At 51.8% G+C, this 21,676-nt stretch overlaps 3 protein-coding genes across 4 annotated transcripts; 2 read left to right on the top strand and 1 right to left on the bottom strand.

The window, feature by feature from the left end:
• The first annotated feature begins 2,933 nt into the window (after positions 1-2,933).
• Positions 2,934-7,432, top strand: CALR (calreticulin). The gene is made up of 9 exons (XM_012435867.2): positions 2,934-3,095; positions 3,449-3,550; positions 3,737-3,940; positions 4,397-4,491; positions 4,589-4,798; positions 4,884-4,997; positions 5,094-5,237; positions 6,460-6,552; positions 6,636-7,432. Exons 1-9 carry the CDS (start codon positions 3,005-3,007, stop codon positions 6,834-6,836), a joined length of 1,254 nt encoding a protein of 417 aa, XP_012291290.1. The 5' UTR covers positions 2,934-3,004; the 3' UTR covers positions 6,837-7,432.
• A 1,410-nt stretch (positions 7,433-8,842) lies between these two features.
• RAD23A (RAD23 homolog A, nucleotide excision repair protein) lies at positions 8,843-16,416 on the top strand. 2 transcript variants are annotated; one of them, XM_012435865.2, is made up of 9 exons: positions 8,843-9,012; positions 10,799-10,960; positions 11,128-11,309; positions 11,448-11,503; positions 11,637-11,764; positions 12,031-12,109; positions 12,228-12,358; positions 15,441-15,605; positions 15,687-16,416. In XM_012435865.2, the coding sequence occupies exons 1-9, from the start codon at positions 8,941-8,943 to the stop codon at positions 15,798-15,800; spliced, it is 1,089 nt and encodes a 362-aa protein (XP_012291288.1). In that variant the 5' UTR covers positions 8,843-8,940; the 3' UTR covers positions 15,801-16,416. The 2 variants fall into 2 exon arrangements, with proteins under 2 accessions (XP_012291288.1, XP_012291287.1); XM_012435864.2 differs by having other exon boundaries at positions 12,225-12,358.
• A 522-nt stretch (positions 16,417-16,938) lies between these two features.
• On the bottom strand, positions 16,939-19,999 carry GADD45GIP1 (GADD45G interacting protein 1). The gene is made up of 2 exons (XM_012435866.2): positions 19,639-19,999; positions 16,939-17,302 (listed from the first exon to the last, which is right to left on the bottom strand). The coding sequence occupies exons 1-2, from the start codon at positions 19,986-19,988 to the stop codon at positions 16,984-16,986; spliced, it is 669 nt and encodes a 222-aa protein (XP_012291289.1). The 5' UTR covers positions 19,989-19,999; the 3' UTR covers positions 16,939-16,983.
• Between the last annotated feature and the right edge of the window lie 1,677 nt (positions 20,000-21,676).

The following is a 21,676-nucleotide window of genomic DNA, read 5'->3' as shown; positions in this document are numbered from 1 at the left end:
AGTGACTATGTCAATACAAGTAGATTAGAATCCTAGATCTGCTGGCTGGGTGCAGTGGCTTGTGCCTGGGTAATTTTTTGTATCTTTAGGAGTGACGGGGTTTCACCACGTTGGCCAGGCTGGTCTCGAACTCCTGACCTCATGATCTACCCACCTCGGCCTCCCAAAGTACTGGGATTACAGGCATGAGCCGCAGTGCCTGGCCTTGCCCAGCATATATATAGCATATATATATATATATATATATATATATATATATATAGCATATATATATATATATATATATATATATATATATATATGTATGTATTTGGTAAGAATAAGGTTTCACCACATTGCCCAGGCTGGTCTTGAACTGCTGGGCTTGAGCAATCTGCCTGCCTCCGCTAGGATTACAGGTGTGAATCTAGCATCCAAGGTGCTAGGATTACAGGTGTGAACTACCATGCTCGGCTTATTTTTATTTATTTTTGAGACGGTCTTACTCTGTCACCCAGGCTAGAGTGTGTAGTGGTAGGAACACATCTCACTGCAGCCTCAACCTCCTGGGCTCAAGTGATCCTGATCCTCCTGCCTCAGCCTCTAAGTAGCTGTGACCACAGGCTGGCACCACCATGCCTGAGTCTTTAAAAAAATTTTTTTGTAAAGACGGCATCCTGCTATGTTGCCCAGGCTGGTCTTGAACTCCTGGCCTCAAGCAATCCTCCCATCTTGGCCTACCAAAGTGCTGGGATTACAGGTGTGAGCCACTGTGCTCAGCCTGGTTTTAGTTAATTTCCACAGGAGTCCTTCCTTCCTCTTTTCTGTTATGCAGCAAGTAGTTTTTAAGCCTGTTCTGTGCCAGGTGCTGCAGGTGACACTGGAGGATGCAAAGTGAACAAAACAGGCAGTGTCTAACCTCAGGTAGGAAGCGCAAAGCCCACAGGTGCCTGATGCAGGAACAGAAGGAAGGCTCAGCAGAAGGCCTGGGATGGTCCCTGGCATCCTCATGAGGGGGCCAGATTAGGCAATACTGAATACTACCTAGAGGAAGGGGTAGAATCCCAACTTCCCCAGTTCATTCTCCCCCTGCTTTTTTCTTTTTTTGAAACGAAGTCTCACTCTATCACTTGGACTGGTGGGCTGGAGTACAGTGGGGCAATCTTGGCTCACTGCAACCTCCGCCTCCCAGGTTCAAGCGATTCTCCTGCCTCAGCCTCCTGAGTACTGGGAGTACACGTACCCACCACTAAACACGGCACGCCCGGCCACCGTTTCTTTTTCTTTCTTTTTTTTTTCTTTTTGAGATGCAGTTTTGCTCTTGTTGTCCAGGCTGGAGTGCAATGGTGCAATCTCGGCTCACTGCAACCTCAACCTCCTGGGTTCAAGTGATTCTCCTGCCTCAGCCTCCTGAATAGCTGGGATTACAGGCGTGCACCATGACGCCCAGCTAATTTTTGTATTTTTAGTAGAGATGGGGTTTTTCCATGTTGGTCAGGCTGGTCTCGAACTCCCGACCTCAGGTGATCTGCCCTCCTCGACCTCCCCAAGTGCTGGCTTTACAGGCTTTGAGCGCCCGGCCACCATTTGCGCGCCCGGCCACCATTTCTTTTTCTTTTTTTAACCAAAAACACTTGCCAGGTTATTCCTCCCCCCTAACTTTGTTTTCCCTTTTTAAAAAATTTTTCCTTCCTCCCTTTTCTGAGTCACTACCTTTAGCTAGGAAGCACCCCCTCCCCACCCTCTTTCCTGGATCCCCTTCATTCCTTCCACAGTCCACTCCCGGGTTCCCAGGGCCAGGGCTTATTTGCCTAGACTTTGGAAACTCCCCAGCTCTCCTTCCTCCTTTTTGCAGCGTGGGGGCAGGGTGCTGGTGCCAGTAACGTGTCTCTAGCTTCAGAAGACTCTAGACTCAGTCGAGGTCGAGGTGGGGGAGTCCTGCCCATCTCCCTAGCACCTTATCGTCCCTACCGTCTGTGTCTTTTTTCCCTCCCCAAACGGAACCCCCCGCCCTCTCGCCCATAGCCGTTTAATTGCAAAAGCCAGGCCGTTTGTGGGAGACCACAAGACAGCGACCCCCTTCATTTACCGGTTGAGAAGAGAGTAAAGGGGCTGCTGCAACCTGGGTAATAACCCTGTCCCCACCCCAGGAGTCACATCCTTAAGCCTTCCTTCCCTCTTGTCCCAGGACAGCTTTAAAAACGTTAAAGCCTTTCGGCTGGGTAGCATCTGGCCAGGGTCGTCCCCTCTGGCTGCTCAGGGGCGTCTGTCACTTCAGAGAGATTAAGTGACTTGCCCCAGGACACACAGCAGCAGTCCGATAGGCTGCCAGGGCACTAGGGACAGAAGGAGAGAGCTGGCATTTTTCCCATTGGCCCGCGTGGCTGTAGCACTGGGGTGCAGCGAAGCCCCAGGGTCCCAACCCCTGAGCTCTGTCCCATCCCGGGCGCGGATGAGGGAGCGGCGGTAGGATGCTGGTTCCCAAATGCAAGATAAGAATGGCTAGAAAAGCCTTGCCCAGCCTCTCCAGATAGAGGGAATGAGAGGCAGAGAAGCTGGGACAGTGTTCCAGTCCCGCGTGGAGACACCTGCGCTCGCGCCGGTGCTTTAAACGCCCAGATGAGGAAAGACGCACGCGGGCGAGGGCGGGGTTGTGTTTAGGTCTGGTCACATGACCTGGCTTGAGGGGCTCGCGGCCCCCACCCCACCAGTGGGCGTCACCCACAACGCGTGGTCGACTCTCATTGGTCAGCGGTGAGGCCAATAGAAATCGGCCATCTGGGAACCCAGCGTTCCGAGGCGCAGCCTAACATAGTGAACCGATAAAGATCCAATGGAAAGAGACAACCGTGAGCGCAGACCAATTATAAAGTGTCAGGGGCGGGCCCAAGGGCTGGGTCAGGTTGGGTTGAGAGGCGGATGGGTATAAAAGTGCAAGGCGGGCGGCGGCGGCTGTCCGTACTGCAGAGCCGCTGCCCCAGAATCATTTTAAAGGGCCAGCGCGCCGCCGCCCCCTCGGCCCGCCATGCTGCTATCCGTGCCGCTGCTGCTCGGCCTCTTCGGCCTGGCTGCCGCCGAGCCCGCCGTCTACTTCAAGGAGCAGTTTCTGGACGGAGGTAACGCCTGATTTCGCCTCGAGGCCGCCCCGCGGCAGGCCCCCATCCCGGATCTGCGTTGTTGCCCGTAATTATTGCTTTCGGGCCAACATGGTGGCCCCCGGGGCCTAGAGCCGAGGGTGATCCCTCTTCTGCGTCCCTGGGGAGCGCGGAGGGCTCAGCGGCCTCCCGCAGCGGGAGTTAGGGTTCGCCTGATGATCTCTTAAGGCACCTGAGGTGTCAAACTAGAGGTTGAGGTGGGGAGAGTCGGGGATCTTTTTCCCTGTCCCCAACAGCTTGTGGCTCTCTGCAGATGTTTGGTGGGGGGGGATCAGCACAGCCGCGCTGACCTACCCCTCTAACCTCCCGCTTAGATGGGTGGACTTCCCGCTGGATCGAATCCAAACACAAGTCAGATTTTGGCAAATTCTCCCTCAGTTCCGGCAAGTTCTACGGTGACCAGGAGAAAGATAAAGGTAAGAGCCTAGGAGTGGGTGCTCAGATCAGGGAGGACTTCCTGGCAGAAGTTCTTGTCTGCACACAGCCGGGACAGTTCCCTAGGAGGAGAGCAGGTGGAGGAAAGGGGAGTCGTTTGTATTCTCTAGGTCTTGGGTCCTCGGGGGTCAGGGCCCAACGGTGACCTCACTGCTATCCCGTTTCAGGTTTGCAGACAAGCCAGGATGCACGCTTTTATGCTCTGTCGGCCAGTTTTGAGCCCTTCAGCAACAAAGGACAGACACTAGTGGTGCAGTTCACGGTGAAGCATGAGCAGAACATCGACTGTGGGGGCGGCTATGTGAAGCTGTTTCCTAGTAGTTTGGACCAGACGGACATGCACGGAGACTCGGAATACAACATCATGTTCGGTGAGAGGCTGCTTTCTGGTGCTGACCTCTGTCCCATTAGTTGGAGGGAGACTCAGATCCCATTGAGTTCCTTACATCTCAGAAAAGTGATTTTTGAGAGGATGGAAAGCATTTAATATTCATGATTTTCTTTGGAAGGGGAGCTAAAAGAATAGGTCACAGTTAGCAACAATTTATTGCCTTATCACAGATCTAGGCTGTTAATTTAATTTTTATGATTGTATATAGTTATTTCCCAATCTTACAAATGAGGATGTTGAGTTCTAGAACGCTGATTTTTTTTCTTTAAACTTAAGGCTCCAGCCACAGTTCATTCAAGACAGCATCAAGGTCTGAGTCCCTCTTTTCAGCCTTGACAGACCAAGTTTAAGAACCAAGTTTTCCTTTTGTAGAGGGGAGAGGGCCTGGAAATGGTGGGTGGTCTCTGACTCTTAACTGGGTCTGCTTCCCACCTAGGTCCTGACATCTGTGGCCCTGGCACCAAGAAAGTTCATGTCATCTTTAACTACAAGGGCAAGAACGTGCTGATCAATAAGGACATCCGTTGCAAGGTGTGCCTGAGGGTGGTGGTGGCAAATGGCTGTCATGGGAGGTTCAGAGGTCGGCCTGACTGGGGGGGGGCGCCCACTCACCTCCTTCCTTCTTCAGGATGATGAGTTTACACACCTGTACACACTGATTGTGCGACCGGACAACACCTACGAGGTGAAGATTGACAATAGCCAGGTGGAGTCGGGGTCCTTGGAGGATGATTGGGACTTCCTGCCACCCAAGAAGATAAAGGATCCTGCTGCTTCAAAACCGGAAGACTGGGATGAGCGGGCCAAGATTGATGATCCCACCGACTCCAAGCCTGAGGTTGGTGTTTGGGGAGGGGCTCTGCTTTCCACACTGGAGGGTGTGTAGGACAGCTGGGCCAACTCTGACCTCTTCTACCCACGAGGACTGGGACAAGCCTGAGCATATTCCTGACCCTGATGCTAAGAAGCCTGAGGACTGGGATGAAGAGATGGATGGAGAGTGGGAACCCCCAGTGATTCAGAACCCTGAGTACAAGGTGAGTTTGGGGTTCTAAGCAGGGCTAGAGCTCACAGTGGGGAGTCCACCAACCTCACTCTCCCTCTGGTTCTTTTCTCCCTTATGCCTTCTACAGGGCGAGTGGAAGCCCCGACAGATAGACAACCCAGATTACAAGGGCACTTGGATCCACCCAGAAATTGACAATCCCGAGTATTCCCCTGATCCCAACATCTATGCCTATGATAACTTCGGTGTACTGGGCCTGGACCTCTGGCAGGTGAGACTTGGAGGGAAAAGGAGGATCCGTGGGGTACCTCAAGTGCTTACCATCACCCAAGAGGAAAGGGACAGGGTAGGATCACACCCCAGGAAGGTCTGACTCAAAAATGGTACTTCTCTAAACAGTACTTCCTGGTCTGTCCCTATGGAGTCCTCACAGCAGCCCCTTTGAGGTTGTACTTTTTGTGCACCAGGTACTTCCCCAAGTACTTTTATGCAAATCAACTTCTTTAAATACCCCTAAAAAGCTAGAAGGTGGTCAGGTAACACAGAAAGTTAGCTGAGGCTGGGCGCAGTGGCTCACCCTTATAATCACAGTACTTTAGGGAGGCTGAGGCAGGAGGATTGCTTCAGGCTAGGAGTTTGACAACTAAACCTTGCTTGGCAACATAGTGAGACCTCATCTCTACACAAATTTTAAAATAAGCCAGATGTGGTGCATACCTGTAGTCCCAGCTACCTAGGAAGAAAGAGGATCACGAGCCTGGGGCATTGAGGCTCCAGTAAGCCATGATTGTGTCACTGCACTCCAGCCTGAGTGATGGAGTGAGACCCTGTTTCAAAAAAAAGCTGGCACTGAATTTTTTGGTCACTGAAATACCTTCTGTGCCCAGGACAGTACCTGGCATGTAGTAGGTACCTGAACAAGAGAGAGAGAAACAGAAACTGGTGCAGAGACGTGAAGTCAGTGACCCAAGGTCATGGGGGCAGGAAACTGCAAAGCCGGTGTTTGAACCGGGCATTCTGGCATCCAGCACCTGAGTCTCTCCATCTTTTTTTTTTGAGTCTTACTCTGTCACTCAGGCTGGAGCACAGTGGTATGATCTTAGCTCACTCTGCCTCCCAGGTTCAAGCAATTCTCATGCCTCAGCCTCTTGAGTGGCTGGAATTACAGGCATGTGCCATGATGCCAGGCTAATTTATATATATATATATTTTTTAGTAAAGACAGGGTTTCACCATGTTGTCCAGGTTGGTCTTGAACTCCTGGTATCAAGTGATTTGCCTGCCTCAGCCTCCCAAAGTGCTGGGATTACAGGCATGAGCCACCGTGTCTGGCCGTCTCTCCATCTTTTTAACTGCAGTGTCATCAGTGTTCCTGGTGTTCTCTGCAGATGGAGGCAGCAGGGTATAGTGGTTATAGGACCACAGGTGGAAACCCTGTCCAAAGCAAGGACTGTTGGGTGTCGCCTCTGACTATCCTTCCCGTTCATCCCCAGGTCAAGTCTGGCACCATCTTTGACAACTTCCTCATCACCAACGATGAGGCATACGCCGAGGAGTTTGGCAATGAGACGTGGGGTGTAACAAAGGTGAGGCCTGTTCCCAGTCCTGATGGTGGAGGGCAGGCAGGGCTGGCGGGGGCTAGGCCCTGAGGTATGTGCTCTGCCTGCAGGCAGCAGAGAAGCAAATGAAGGACAAACAGGACGAGGAGCAGAGGCTTAAGGAGGAGGAAGAAGACAAGAAGCGCAAAGAGGAGGAGGAGGCAGAGGACAAGGAGGACGACGAGGATAAAGATGAGGATGAAGAGGATGAGGAGGACAAGGAAGAAGATGAGGAGGAAGATGTCCCCGGCCAGGCCAAGGACGAGCTGTAGAGGCTTGCCTCCAGGGCTGGACTGAGGCCTGAGCGCTCCCGCCGCAGAGCCGGCTGCGCCAAATAATGTCTCTATGAGACTCGAGAACTTTCATTTTTTTCCAGGCTGGTTCGGATTTGGGGTGGATTTTGGTTTTGTTCCCCTCTCCCACTCCTACCCCTGTGCCTTCTTTTTTCTTTTCTTTTCTTTTTTTTTTTTTTTTAACTGGTGTTTTATCTTTGATTCTCCTTCAGCCCTCACCCACGGTTTTCATCTTTCTTGATCAACATCTTTTCTTGCTTCTGTCCCCTTCTCTCACCGTATCTCTTAACTCCCCTCCAACCAGGGGGAGGCGGGGGCAGTGATGTGGAGAAGCCGCAGGCCTAAGATTCCATCTGCTCTCCTTCCTGGAGCCCAGAGGGGGGCAGAAGAAGGGGGTGGCATCTCCAGCCCCCTAGCACTGAGGAAGAATGGGGCTCTTCTCATTTCACCCCTCCCTTTCTCCCCTGCCCCCAGGACTGGGCCACTTCTGGGTGGGGCAGTGGGTCCCAGATTGGCTCACACTGAGAATGTAAGAACTACAAACAAAATTTCTATTAAATTAAGTTTTGTGTCTCCCTCCTGCGTCTCCTTCTGGGGAAAGACTTCAGGAAAGCCAGCAGTGGTCTTTTTGGAGTGGTGGTGGTGGGGTGCTTCTCCAGTATATCTCCTTTTTCAGCTGTTGCTAGGGAGGTTGCTGAGTGTTCCACAAGATTCCAGGGTCCCTTACTTATCCCATAACCCTCAAAACCAATGAGGGAATGGCTCTTGCTGCTGTAAATACGTATCGACTCAATGAATTCTTGAACCTAACTGGTAAGTTTTAGTTCTGTTTATTTTGTATTTTATTTTCTAGTTCTGTTTATTTTTAAGACAGTCTTGCTCTGTTGCCCAGGCTGGAGTGCAGTGGCACAATCTGGTTCACCCTGCCCCTTAAACTGGCCTCCTTCATGCTTCAATTCCTTTTGGTGTCCTGTGGCTCAGCCCAACTCCTCTGGGAAGCCTCCATGATTGTTACATCCAAGGGATTTATGGAAATAATTCTATATTTAATATAGCAAGGCTTTGAAAGTTAACATCTTTAAATACTTTTTGGGGTCAGATTAAAAGTACTGGCAGGAGACCCAGAAACTAATAGGTTCATTTCAAAAATCCAAATGCCTCAAGAATGAGGGTACAAAATGGCCCCTTGCCCCCACTTCCAACTTAAGGTTTTTTTTTCTCTGCTGCTTGGTGGCCTTTCAGGTATTTCTAGTTTTCAGTAACTTACACTTTGCTCTACAGGGTTCCTGCCAGGATGGCCACACCAGAATAAAACTCATTTGGGGGCCAGGCACAGTGGCTCAAGGCCTGTAATCCTAGCACTTTGGGAGGCCCAGGGGGGTGGATCACCTGAGGTCAGGAGGTCGAGACCAGCCTGGTCAACATGGTGAAACCTCATCTCTACTAAAAATACAAAAAAAGTGTCTCTTCGTGGTTGGGGGCCCCTGTAATCCCACCTACTCGGGAGGCTGAGGCAGGAGAATTGCATGAACCCGGGAGGCAGAGGGCAGTGAGCCAAGATCTCAATACTGCACTCCCGCTTGGGTGACGGAGACAGACTCAAAACACCTCATTTGGAAGAGGCAGAAAATATTTTTACAGAAGAAATACATATGTCTATAACAAGTGCAAGTACATGAAAATTTGTGTTAAATATCAAGAAAGATAACTCATTTGAGCGTGTAAGTGGGGACACCAGAGTCATTTGTAGCCCCATGACGTCACCGCTAATGGGCATGGCGTCACTCTCATGAGACCATGTGTGCTTCATGAGATCATGTGTGCTGGCAGAGCGAGAAGCCCCTCCCTTACACAACGCAAAGTTTAGTCTGCGCATGCCCCGCTCGAGAACGCGCTTGTGCGCATGCCCACAAAGGCCAAGGGTGGGGAGGTGAGCGCAGGTCACGTGCGCTGGTGGTCACCGCGCGCATTGCCTGCTCCGGAAGTGGTCGGCGCGCGGCGCGGCTGGGTGCTAAGATGGCGGCGGCGTGAGTTGCATGTTGTGTGAGGATCCCGGGGCCGCCGCGTTTGCTCGGGCCCCGCCATGGCCGTCACCATCACGCTCAAAACGCTGCAGCAGCAGACCTTCAAGATCCGCATGGAGCCCGACGAGACGGTGCGGGCCGGGCCGGAGCCCGGGGGCGGGAGCGACGGGTGCTGGGGGGGTGGGGTGGCGGGGAGGCTGGGATCCCAACGGGAGGGGCTGGGAGGACGGCGCGGGCCGGGCCCTGCCCAGACCCCCAACGGACTTTTCTGGACCCCCCCCCACGGTGGTCTTTGGCCCAGCCCTCAGCGGATCGCACGGCGCTCCTGGGCCGGTCTCCGGACAAGGCCCCACCCCCGGGGCGCTGGCCAGGCCCCGGCTCCAATGTCAGCGCTCTCGCGGGGCGCGGGAGCTATTGGCTCGGATTCGTGGGCAGGCCAGGCTCTCCAGTACTGGGGCTCCACGTTCCCAGCTTTGCAGGCGTCTCCTTGGGACACTGATGGTCGAATCTAGGAGTAATGACCAGGAGATACCAAGTAGTGACGACAACAACGATGTTAATGATAATAAACGGGTCTCAGTCTTTATAATTTTGGTGGTTCGTGTTTGTTGACCGTTTACTTTTATCAGTCACCGATCGTTTTAGTGTTATTTTACTGCTCTGCAAAACGGGCTTGTCATTGGGGACCTCTGACCATTTTACCGATGTAGAAACCTAGGGCTTAAGGAACTTTGCCAAAGTCACACACAGGTAATGGCAGAGCTGGGATTCAAATTAGGTTCTGCCTTGTGTGAGCGTCCACGATATAAACATTATGATGCCCTTTTAGCCGAAAGTAGAATTAGGACCTAATTCAAGCATACTGAATGTCTGTTGGGTACTTGGCACTTTTTGCACAGTGAGGGAGGCATTGAAGTCCACTTTTTGTAGAAAAGGAAACACTCACATTTTTCAATCAGCTCACCTGTTTGGCTTTGGACAAGTTAACCTCTCTGCCTCTGTTTTCTCAAATATAAAATGAGCCGGTCGCCTGCTGGCTTCTGCCTGTAATTGCAGCACTTAGGGAGGCAGAGGCAATCCTGGCAACACAGCGAGAACTTGTTGTCCACAAAAAGAAGAAATAAAAAGGAATAAATAAAATGAGGCCAGTGATACGTATTTGTTAGTTAGGAAGCTTAAAAAGTATGATACATACACATTTACAGTAGCACTCTTGGCCAAGCACGGTGGCTCATGCCTCTGTAATCCTAATGATTGGGAGGCAGAGGCAGGAGGATTGCTCGAGGCCAGGAGTTTGAGACCAGCCAGCCTAACATAGGGATACTCTATTTACAAAAAAGAAAAAAATTTTAATTAGCTTGGAGTGGTGGTGTGCACCTTTAGTCCCAGCTACCCCCGAGGCTGGGTGAGAGTACCACTTGAACCCAGGAGTTTGAGGCTGCAGTCAGCTATGATTGCACCACTGCAATTCAGTGTGGCAGCAGTGAGTTCCTGTCTCTTAAAATTAAAAAAAAAAAAAAAGCACTATTACTAGTCACTGTTATTGTTCAAGGTAGAGTGTGGGGCGGGGGGCTGTCCCCTTTATTCTGTTTTGTTCTCATACTTTATACCACCTGAAATTACATTTTTTTCACATTAGTGTCTCTGTAAGAGCAGGGACTTGTGTTTTTTGTTGCTGGACTGTGGCCTCCATGTCTAAAACAGCACCTGGCACCTAATAGGTGCTTAATATTAATAAATACTGTATTGAATAGCATGATGATTGAATGAATTCAAGTCTAGCATGCTTTAGATGCTGAGAAAGCTTTAAAAATCTTGCTTGCCTCTGCCGTCAGGGCTTGCAGCCTCTCCGTCCTAAACTAGAAGGGAAGAGAGAATCTTGGGTTCTCCAGTGACTGTCTGTACCCCTCCCTCTAGGTGAAGGTACTAAAGGAGAAGATAGAAGCTGAGAAAGGTCGTGATGCTTTCCCTGTGGCTGGACAGAAACTTATTTATGCCGGCAAGATCTTGAGCGATGATGTCCCCATCAGGGACTATCGCATTGATGAGAAGAATTTTGTAGTCGTCATGGTGACCAAGGTGGGTGACGTGTGCTGGCTGGAAGGGTGGGTGGATGAGCTGGGGAGCTGGCAAAGAGCCTGTGTGCCCAGGAGAGATTAGCTATGAACAGGGTGGGGCCACAGCAGAGCGGGTTGTTAGGTCTGATAGGGTTGCTGATGCCAGCTCTCTTTTTCTTGCTATTGCAGACCAAAGCTGGCCAGGGTACCTCAGCACCCCCAGAGGCCTCACCCACAGCTGCCCCAGAGTCCTCTACATCCTTCCCGCCCGCCCCTACCTCAGGCATGTCCCATCCCCCACCTGCCGCCAGAGAGGACAAGAGCCCGTCGGAGGAATCCGCCCCCACGACGTCCCCAGAGTCCGTGTCAGGGTAAGACGTGGGCAGCAGCCCCAGCTTGGGCCCTGTCCTTCCAGCACATTCCAGCGCCCACATATGTGATCCCACACACCTGGAGGGAGGGCAGACCGCCAGAAGGCAGGATCCGATTTCTCTTTCTTGAATTTGCAGCTCTGTTCCCTCTTCAGGTAGCAGCGGGCGAGAAGAAGACGCAGCCTCCACGCTAGGTGGGTGGGTGGTCCCCAGGGCAGAGGCGACTGGGTGCCCCAGCCATCACCTGGGCCTTGTCTGGGTGCGGGAGGGCCTGGGAGCTGCCCTTTCCTCTTCCTGGTAACCCAGGCTTTGCTGCTTCCTCCACAGTGACGGGCTCTGAGTATGAGACGATGCTCACGGAGATCATGTCCATGGGCTATGAGCGGGAGCGGGTCGTGGCCGCCCTGAGAGCCAGCTACAACAACCCCCACCGAGCCGTGGAGTATCTGCTCACGGTGAGGTGGGGCTGCCGCCTCCCGGGGAGGCCTTGAGGGAGTCCATAGGCTTCACTGCCCTCATGGGCAGTTGGGGAGGCAAAATCTGCCCAAAAAATCCTTTGGGTAGTGATTCCAGCCACTAAAGGTGTCCCATAGGAGGCTGGATGTGAGTGATGGGTGGGCCTCCGGAGGCAGGGCCAAGGCCTCATCTGTGTCCTGCCAGGGCATGGAGGAGGGTGGCAACAGGAGGTCTGTGCATTAGAACTAAACAGGACCCCTGACAGGGAATTCCTGGGAGCCCCGAGCCGGAGCACGGTTCTGTCCAGGAGAGCCAGGTATCCGAGCAGCCGGCCACGGAAGCAGGTGGGTGTGCACGTGTGGCATCTGCCCTCCAGGTACCTGACTCACACCACACCCCACCCCACAGTGCTCCTGGGAGCCCCGTGCAGTGTCTGACTGCACCTCTTCCTACTACCAGCAGGAGAGAACCCCCTGGAGTTCCTGCGGGACCAGCCCCAGTTCCAGAACATGCGGCAGGTGATTCAGCAGAACCCTGCACTGCTGCCTGCTCTGCTCCAACAGCTGGGCCAGGAGAACCCTCAGCTTTTGCAGGTGTGGTCCCAGGGGCATAGGGAGCCAGGGCAGCCACCATTTCCCTTCCCTGCGGGCACCGGAGTCGTTCTAATCCTGGAAAGCAGGACTATGCACATTCTTCCCCCACACCCCCATGCTTCCTGTGACCTGTCGACCCCCACAGTTTCTCAGTCTTCCCAACTACCTTGTGAGGTATGGGTGCTGTCAACATCACCTCCTGCAGAATAAGACACTAGAAGCTTAGAGCAGCCTGTCATTTCCAGGGCCACACAGCTGGTAGAGTGTGTGTCTGCCTGCTGCCTCAGGGCCCTGGGCTGGGGCTCTGGCTCTGGCTCCACATACAGATGGCACTATGTAAATGTCTGTAAGGTGGCATGACATCACCCAGGACAGCTGTGTCCCAGTTGGCTCTGGGACCGCTGTGCTCAGTGAGGCTCCACCTTGGCCTCTGAATGTTCACAGGATGAGTAGGGGGGTGGGCCTCTGGGTCCTCTGTGACCTCTGTGAAGTGCCCACCTGTCTTGACTCAGGACCCTGCCGTCTGCCCCTTCTCTCATTTCTTAGTCCCTTGCCAGCTTCTCCTGCCCAGTCCTGTTCTTCATCTGCACTCAGTCCTCCCTCATAGTGTCCTGGGGCCTTCAGTCTGTATGGGGACCCCCAAATCTTTTTTTATTTTTATTTATTTATTTTTGCAAAGTAGTTATTTGATTTATTAGTTTCCTATTGCTGTTATAACAAGTTAAAACAAAGTTAGTAGCTTATAACAATACAAATATATTCTTACACATTTCTGGAGGTTAAAAGTCTGAAATGAGTCTTTAGGGACTGAAATCAAAGTGTCGACAGGGCTGCTTTCTTCTCGATTCTGCAAGAGAGAATATGGAAACCTTGTCCAGCTTTTAGAGACTGCCAACATTTCTTTTTTTTTTTTTTTTTTTTTGGCTGTTTTATTTTTATTTTTTTATTTATGTATTTTTTTTAATATTTTTATTTTATATATATATATATATGTTTATAAAGACAGGGTTTCACCATATTGGTCAGGCTGGTCTTGAACTCCCAACCTCAGGTGATCCGCCTGCCTTGGCCTCCAAAGTGAGCCACCACGCCCGGCCCGAGGACCCCCAAATCTGTGTAACCAGCCCAAGCCTCTCTGAATGCCATACTCCATGGCTGGCTTAATCTGTCCATCAAAGTGCTTTTATTTATTTACTTATTTTTGAGATGGAGTCTTGCTCTGTTGCGGTGGCACGATCTTGGCTCATGACATCCTCTGCCACCTGATTCAAGTGATTCCCCTGCCTCAGCCTCCTGAGCAGCTGGGACTACAGGTGTGTGCTACCACACCTGGCTAATTTTTTTGTATTTGAGTAGAGAAGAGATTTCATCATGTCGGCCAGGATGATCTTCATCTCCTGACCTCACAATCTGCCCGCCTCAGCCTCCCAAAGTGCTGGGATTACAGGCGTGAGCCACGACGCCCAGCCCAAAGTGTTCTCTAGACTAGACTTCTAAGACTTTGAACAGACTTCCCCAGTTCTCCCCCATCTCTGCAAGGACCAGCCTGGGGTTGCTTCAGCCTCAGGCCTTGGGGGCCAGCTTGGGTCTCTCCCCTGTCCTGTCTCTTCTCCCCATCCAGCCCTTCCCTGCACTCCAGCTCCCTGACAGCCTTCTCCAGGGCCTCTGCCACTGCACAGTATCACAGTCCATTGACTGAAAAACACTTTCTTTAATGTGAAAATGGTCAGATGTAGACAAGAGTAGAGAGAGTTGTATCAGAGCTTCCAGCTACCCAGGCCGGGCACAGTGGCCCACACCTGTAATCCCAGCACTTTGGGAGACCAGTGGGCAGACCAGTTGAGGTCAGGAGTTTGAGACCAGCCTGGCCAACATGGCGAAACCCTGTCTCTACTAAAACTACAAAAAGTAGCTGAGCATGGTAGCGGGCCACTGTAGTCCCAGCTGTTTGGGAGGCTGAGGCACGAGAATTGCTTGAACCCGGGAGACAGAAATTGCAGTGAACTGAGATTGCCCCACTGCAGTCCAGCCTGAGTGACAGAGTGAGACTCTGTCTTAAAAAGAACGGAAACGAAAACAAACAAATGAATCTCCACGTACCCAAACCCAGCACCCAGATGAGTTCACATTTTTTGGTTTGGGGCAGTGGAGTAGGGGAATAGAGACAGGGTCTATATTGCCCAGGCTGGTCTTGAACTCCTGGGCCCAAGCAGTCCCTCCTGCCTTTCCTCCCAAGTTGGGGTTACAGGCATGAGCCACCACACCTGGCCAAGTTCACCTTTCTAAAAGATTCAGACCATGTCTTTTCCTGAATAACTGTCACCACCGTGGTTTCCCACTGCTCTAGAAAATGTGTCTGACTTGGACCTTCCTCTCTGGTCTTATTATCTGCCTCCTCCCTCTTCCCTTCTGTGTTCACTCTGTTCTTGCTTCTGAGATTTCCCAGATGCATGCACCCTGGACCTTTGCACTTGCTGTTTGCTTTACCTGGAGGAAACCCTCTGCATCCCCCATACTGCAGACCTCTCCTCCAGCCCTCATCTGCAGTTCCTTTCTAGCCGGACACTTGCAGTTGTCTGGTTCATTTATTGGCTCGTTTATTTATTTATTTATATTTTTGAGAGTCTGTCACCCAGGCTGGAGTGTGGTGGTGCAGTCTCAGCACCCTGCAACCTCCACCTCCCGGGTTCAAGGGATTCTCCTACCTTAGCCTTCTGAGTAGCTGGGATTACAGGCACGTGCCATCACACCCTGCTAATTTTTGTATTTTTAGTAGAGGTGGGGTTTTGCCATGTTGGCCAGGCTGGTCTCGAACTCCTGGCCTCAAGTGATCCGCCTGCCTGGGCCTCCCAAAATGCTTGGATTATAGGCATGAGTCACCATGCCTGGACCATTTCTTGGCTCACTTAAAGCCCATGATCAGCTCCACCAGAGGAGGGCTTGTGTTGTCTGCTGTGTTTGGCCAGAATAGGCTCCTCTGGAGATTTGCCTGACTGAATGAAAAAGCAAGGGCTGTGAAGACCTGGGGAGAGGAGGGGACAAGGGCTGTGAATTACCTTCCCTTCCCCACCCTCTCCTGCAGCAAATTAGCCGGCACCAGGAGCAATTCATCCAGATGCTGAACGAACCCCCTGGGGAGCTGGCGGACATCTCAGATGTGGAGGCGGAGGTGGGTGCCATAGGAGAGGAGGCCCCACAGATGAACTATATCCAGGTGACGCCGCAGGAGAAAGAAGCTATAGAGAGGGTAAGAGGTCTGGATGTGGGGGAACTGCAGGTGGGCAGGACCCCTACCCTCTACTGCTCACACTTACCCATCTTCCCACAGTTGAAGGCCCTGGGGTTCCCAGAGAGCCTGGTTATCCAGGCCTATTTCGCGTGTGAAAAAAACGAGAACTTGGCTGCCAACTTCCTCTTGAGTCAGAACTTTGATGACGAGTGATGCCAGGAGGCCAGGCCACCCAAACCCCCACCCTACCCCTACTCCATGAAAGTTTTATAAAAGAAAAAATATATATATATATTCATGTTTATTTAAGAAGTGGGAAAAAAAATCAAAAACCTTTAAAAAAAAAAATGAGCAAAAAGCCCAGCTTCCTGTCCTCCTAAAGTGGCCCCTGTTCCCATCTTGCTCTGAGAAGACCCAGGTCAGACAGCTGTCCCCCCATCCTCCTCCCAAGCCCAGCCTGCTCAGAGAAGCTGGCAGGACTAGGAGGCGACAGATGGGCCCCTCTTGGCCTCTGTCCCAGCTCCCTGCAGCCAGATGGAAAGGCGGCTGCTTGCTTCTCCATCTTCCGAAGAATCCCTGAGGTCCCTCCACCCCATCCTTTTCTAGGATGAGGGGAAGCTGGAACCCCACAATTTGATCCTCCATTGGAGCAGCCCAAATCTTTCCATCTGGGGTGAGCCCTGAAAGGTTCAAGGCCCCCTCCCCAGTCTGGCCTTGGCCTCCAGCCTAGAAAAGGGCTAACATCAGCTCAATGTTAAGGCTACCCCCACCCCAGAACAGAACCGTGTCTCTAATAAAGGTTTTGAAGTGAATAAAGTTTAAAAAACCAGCCCTATGGTCCGTGCCTGCTGGGGCTCCCCATGCCCGCCTGTCTGAGTCTGGGGGCTGTCTGGGCACAGGCAGGCGTGGTGATGGGTGCCGGGAACAGGGAGAGGAGTCTGTGAGTCCTTGCAGATTGGGGCTCCCAGTGTCTCCTCCCCCAGTGTGTCATTTCCAGGCAATGGACCCCAGCCCAGCCTTACAAGGACTGCCTCTCCCTGGCCCCCACCGTCGTCACCACAGTCTGTTTTGGCTATACTTCCCCCCTCCTCCCCTCCCCCATAATTGGCTAATTACTGGAGATGAATGTTGGTAAACAGAAGCCTTCTTCTCTTCTGCCATCTGCTTCTCTATTATTTGCCCATTGCATCCCCCCTTTTTCTCGTCCTGAAGCCTCAGTCAGCAGGGCCTACAGTCCCTGTCCCCCTTTTGAGTAGAGCCAAGTGGGAGATTCCCCAGCCCACACCTAGGTGTTGCGGGAGGAACCAGGGGACCCAGAGAGGCACACCTTGAGAGGACACAGATCTCTTCAGGGGGACTGCCAGGGAGCAGGCTTTTATTGGGAAAGGACAAAGGCTCAGGAGCTGGGTGCCCCAGAGGCTGCTGGGTCCTGGGCTGCCATCGCAGCCATTGCAGCAGCTCGTGCCTCCTTCTTCTGTCTTTGTTTTTCCTCCTTGAGGCGCTTGCGCTCCTTCTTCTCTAGGTCCTGGAGCAGCTCCTGGAAGCGGGCGCTCCTTGGGTCCACTTGATAGCCCAGGCGCTCCTGGGCCTCAGCCTGCAGTCGGGCCCTCCTCTCCTTGTCAGCCTCTGCCTTCTCCCTGCGCTCCCGCTGCTGCTGCCGCCATTTCTCAATCATCTTTGGCATCTTGGCCATGCACTCTGCGATGTGCTGCTCCCTGCAGGGGAGGGAGAGTGGGCCGTGACTCTGGCAGTGAGCCAGGGCAAAGCTCACCCACCCATATCCCACCCATAGGCCTTTGCGCACTAGCCTCCTCAACTCCCCCCGTAGGTTAACTGTCTGTCAGGAGAAGCCCTTGACAAGTGAAGAAACAGGAAGAGATGAAGAGAGAGAGAGTTACTTGTGCATGAATTTGATCACAAGAGTGTGTCAAGCCCCAGTAAACCCCATGTGCCAAAGCCAAATCAACATTTCACTGAGCTGCCTAGTGAGCCACCAAGTGCCACTCCCATGGACAATTTCACACGTTTATTCCACAGACATTGCTGAGTACCTACTGTAGGCCAGGCCCAATTCTAGGCACAGGAATGAAAGCAAGAAAGACATTTCCCACCAATACTTGAGTTTGTAGCCACCAGTCACAGTCCCATTTTTTTCTTTAACTTTTTGTACAGATTTACTTCACCCAGATATTAAACCTAGTACCCAGTAGTTATCTTTCCTGATCCTTTCCCTCCACCCTCCAAAAGGCCCCAATGTGTGTTGTTCCCCTCTGTGTGTCCATGTGTTCTTATCATTTAGCTCCCACTTAGAAGTGAGAATATGTTGTATTTGGTTTTCTGTTCCTGTGTTAGTTTGCTAAGGATGATAACCTCCAGCTCCCTTCTTGTCCCTTCGAAGAACATGATCTCGTTCTTTTTTATGACAGCCTCATTTACGGATTAGAAAAGTGAAGAATTAAGCCGCCCTATAACAGGGTCATCTGGCTGAGGAAGGGCAGAAACAGGAGTCCCTGCTCCAACATTCCCTGTCTGGGTGATCCGACACATGACTTCACTTTGCCAAGCCTCAGTTTCCTCATCTCTAAAATTAGGGCAATCCCTTCTTCCTCTTAAGGCTACTGGGAAAACCAGAAGGGTAAATACCAGGAACACCCTTGACCTACCCCCTCTGCCATCCGGGATGTGGCATTATCTGTAACAGATAGTCCTGGTCCAGCCAGGCACAGTGGCTCACGCCTGTGATCCCAGCACTTTGGGAGGCTGAGGCAGGTGGATCACCTGAGGTCAGGAGTTTGAGACCAGGCTGGCCAATATGGCGAAACCCTGTCTGTACTAAAAATACAAAAAATTAGCCAGGTGTGGTGGTGCATGCCTCTAATCCCAGAAGAGGCCGAGGCAGGAGAATTGCTTGAACCTGGGAGGCGGAGGTTGCAGCGAGCTGAGATCTCACCATGGCACTCCAGCCTGGGGAACCAGAGTGAAACTCCACCTCAAAAAAAAAAAAAAAAAAAAGATGCCTGTGGTCCTTCAGACTTGCCTCCGTACCCGACCTCTGCCCTTGATTCCAGGACCCATCACCTTCCTGCCCTCACTTTTCCCCAGCTACACTGGCCACTTGGCTCTTCTTTAAGGCATATCCTATCTATCTCAGGGCATTTGCCTCAGCTGTTCCTTCTACCAGGAACTCTTTACCCAAGAAATCTCCCCATGGCTAAGTCTGGTTATTCAGGTCTTTGCTTAAATATCATCTTCTCAGAGAGTACTGAACCAAAGCTGCCCTCAGGCAGGCAGTCTTCACTCTTTTACCTTCCTAATAGGCAGTCCACTGTGGCCATCTGATATTATCTTGCCCGTTTCCTGCTGGGACAGGATTTTGTTTTGTTTTGTTTTAGACGGAGTTTTCCTCTCTTGCCCAGGCTGGAGTGCAGTGGCCCGATCTCAGCTCACTGCAACCTCTGCCTCCAGGGTTCAAGCTATTCTCCTGTCTTAGCCTCCCGAGTAGCTGGGATCACAGGCGTGCGTCACCACGCCTGGCTAATTTTTGTATGTAGTAGAGACAGGGTTTCGTCATGTTAGTCAAGCTGGTCTCGAACTCCTGGCCTCAGGAGCCCTTTGGGGCCTGCCTCGGCCTCCCAAAATGCTAGGATTACAGGCGTGAGCCACCGCGTCCAGCCTGGGACGGGTTCTTGCACACGGTATGCGCTCAGTAAATTCTTGCTGATGATGGCCGATCGCGGTGGCTCACGCCTGTAATCCGAGCTACTCGGGAGGTTGTGGCAGGAGAATCGCTTCAACCCTGGAGGCGGAGGTCGCGCCACTGCACCCCAGCCTGGGCAACAGAGTAAGACTCTCTTAAAAAAAAAAAAAAAACGACTTGCTGATGAATGACTAAATAGACTGTTACTGACTTTGTTTTGCGGCCAGGTGAGCGTATACATAAATCTACAACAGTAGATGCTGTGAGGTGCCCCCAATGGGGTAGGCACGGTTTCGGGCCCAGTTCGCCCACGGGACACAGAGGGCAGCCCCGCGTCTTCCTGCACGCACGCACCTCTCCTGACGCTTCTGCTCTTCGGCCAGCTGCTTCACCCGCAGCGACTCCTGCATGGTTGCCAGGCTTGGGTACCATTCGCGCTCCTTGGCCTCCAGCTCCCGCAGCTGCTCCGGCGACGGCCATAGCGAACCGGGGTCCACCCCGGAGGCAGCGCCGTAACGCGCGAACTGCTTAGCTGCGTAGCGCGGCCTCAGCTGCCATCGCGGGGTCAGGAGGTCCTCGGGGTCTGGCCACCGGGGTCCTGACCTGCGGCGCGGGGGCGGGGGCGCCCGGTAGCCACGGGAACCCGGGCCCAGGGTCGCCGCGAGCCCTAGCAGGCTACGTGCCTGTCGCACGGACGCCGCCATCTTGGCCGTGCGGGGTCCTCGCACGCCGGCCGGGCTGTTCAAGGCGCTGCCTGAGCGCGAGGCCCGGTGGGGGCCAGGGCAGGGCAAGGGACGTCCCTGCTGCCTCAGTTAGGGGGAATGAGGCGAAGGAGTTAGTATAGATTTTATACATTTCCAAGTATAGCTTTAAGTTTTAGTTAAACAGTTACTTATTAAAGTCATTTTTAATTTTCACTTTTTTTCCTCTGCACACTAACACTTTAAAAAAATGTGTTTTTAAGCGTTCAGTGTTCTTTGGGTAAAAAATATTTTTAATTTTATGCATTTAAACTAACATTTATTACTTTTTAAAATTTAAATGTGGCCGGGCGCTGTGGTTCACTGCTGTAATCCCAGCACTCTGGGAGGCCGAGATGGGCATCACCTGAGGTTAAAGTTTGAGACCGGCATGGCCAACATGGTGAAACCCCGTCTCTACTAAAAATACAAAAAGTAGTCGGACGTGGTAGCGCACGCCTGTAATCCTAGCTACTGGGGAGGCTGAGGCAGGAAAATCGCTTGAAACTGGGAGGCGAGGTTGCCCCACTGCTCTCCAGCCTGGGAGAAAAAAAATAAAATTCTGTCACATGCTGTGATATGGATGAACCCTGAGGACATTAGGCTAAGTGAAATAAGGCAGTCACAAAAGGATAAAAATTGTATTCAGTTATATGAGGTAACTAGAGTAGTCAAATTCATAGAGACAGAAAGTAGATTAGGTGTTACCAGGGGCTGGGGTGGAGGAGTGGGAGATACTGCTTATAATGTAGAATATAGTATGTTTCATATTGTAAAATATACACAATAAAGAAAAAGAATTTGTGTTTTGTTTTGTTTTGTTTTTGAGTCAGAGTCTCGCTCTGTCTCCCAGGCTAGAGTACGGTGGCGCAATCTCTGCTCACTGCAACCTCCGCCTCCCGGGTTCAAGGGATTTTCGAGCTTCTGCCTTCTGAGTAGCTGGGACCACAAGCTCTAGCCACCACGCCTGGCTAATTTTTGCATTTTAATAGAGATGGGGTTTTACCATGTTGTCCAGACTGATATCAAACTCCTGACCTTAAGTGATCCGCCCACCTCGGCCTCCCAAAGTGCTGGGATTATAGGTGTGAGCCACCACCCAGCCAATTTTTTTTTTTTTAAAGATGGGGTTTCACTGTGATGGCCAGGCTGGTCTTGAACTCCTGACCTCAGGTGATCTACCCACCTCGGCCTCCCAAAGTGCTAGGATTACAGGCATGAGCCACCGCGCCTGGCCTCATGTTGTTTTTAATCACACACATGCACACCTTCTCTGACCCCGCAAAAAAGAATTGTAATTTTTCTCAAGACATGAATGTTCATAGGAACATCACGTATGTATGTCATTCCCAAGCTGGAACTAGTTCACACCCAATGTCCACCTCAAGTAGAATGGACACCTAAATTATGCTGTTTCAGCTAATGGACTACTACACAGGAATGAAAGAGCAGATATTACATCTGCTTACAGCAAGATGGATGATTCTTATGAGCATAATGTGCAACAAAGGAAGCAGGACTTATATGGTTGCTTTTTAAATTAAATTAAAAATTTTTTTGGCACAGGGTCTTGCTCTGTTGCCCAGGCTAGAGTGCACTGGCTTGATCATAGCTCACTGCAGTCTTGAATTCCTGGGCTCAAGGGATCCTCC

Source organism: Aotus nancymaae, unplaced genomic scaffold (assembly GCF_030222135.1).
Source record: "Aotus nancymaae isolate 86718 unplaced genomic scaffold, 86718_ANA_hifiasm-v0.15.2.pri h1tg000028l, whole genome shotgun sequence".
In the NCBI taxonomy this organism is placed as follows: Eukaryota; Metazoa; Chordata; class Mammalia; order Primates; family Aotidae; genus Aotus; species Aotus nancymaae.
This window is presented reverse-complemented; position numbering and strand designations above follow the sequence as displayed.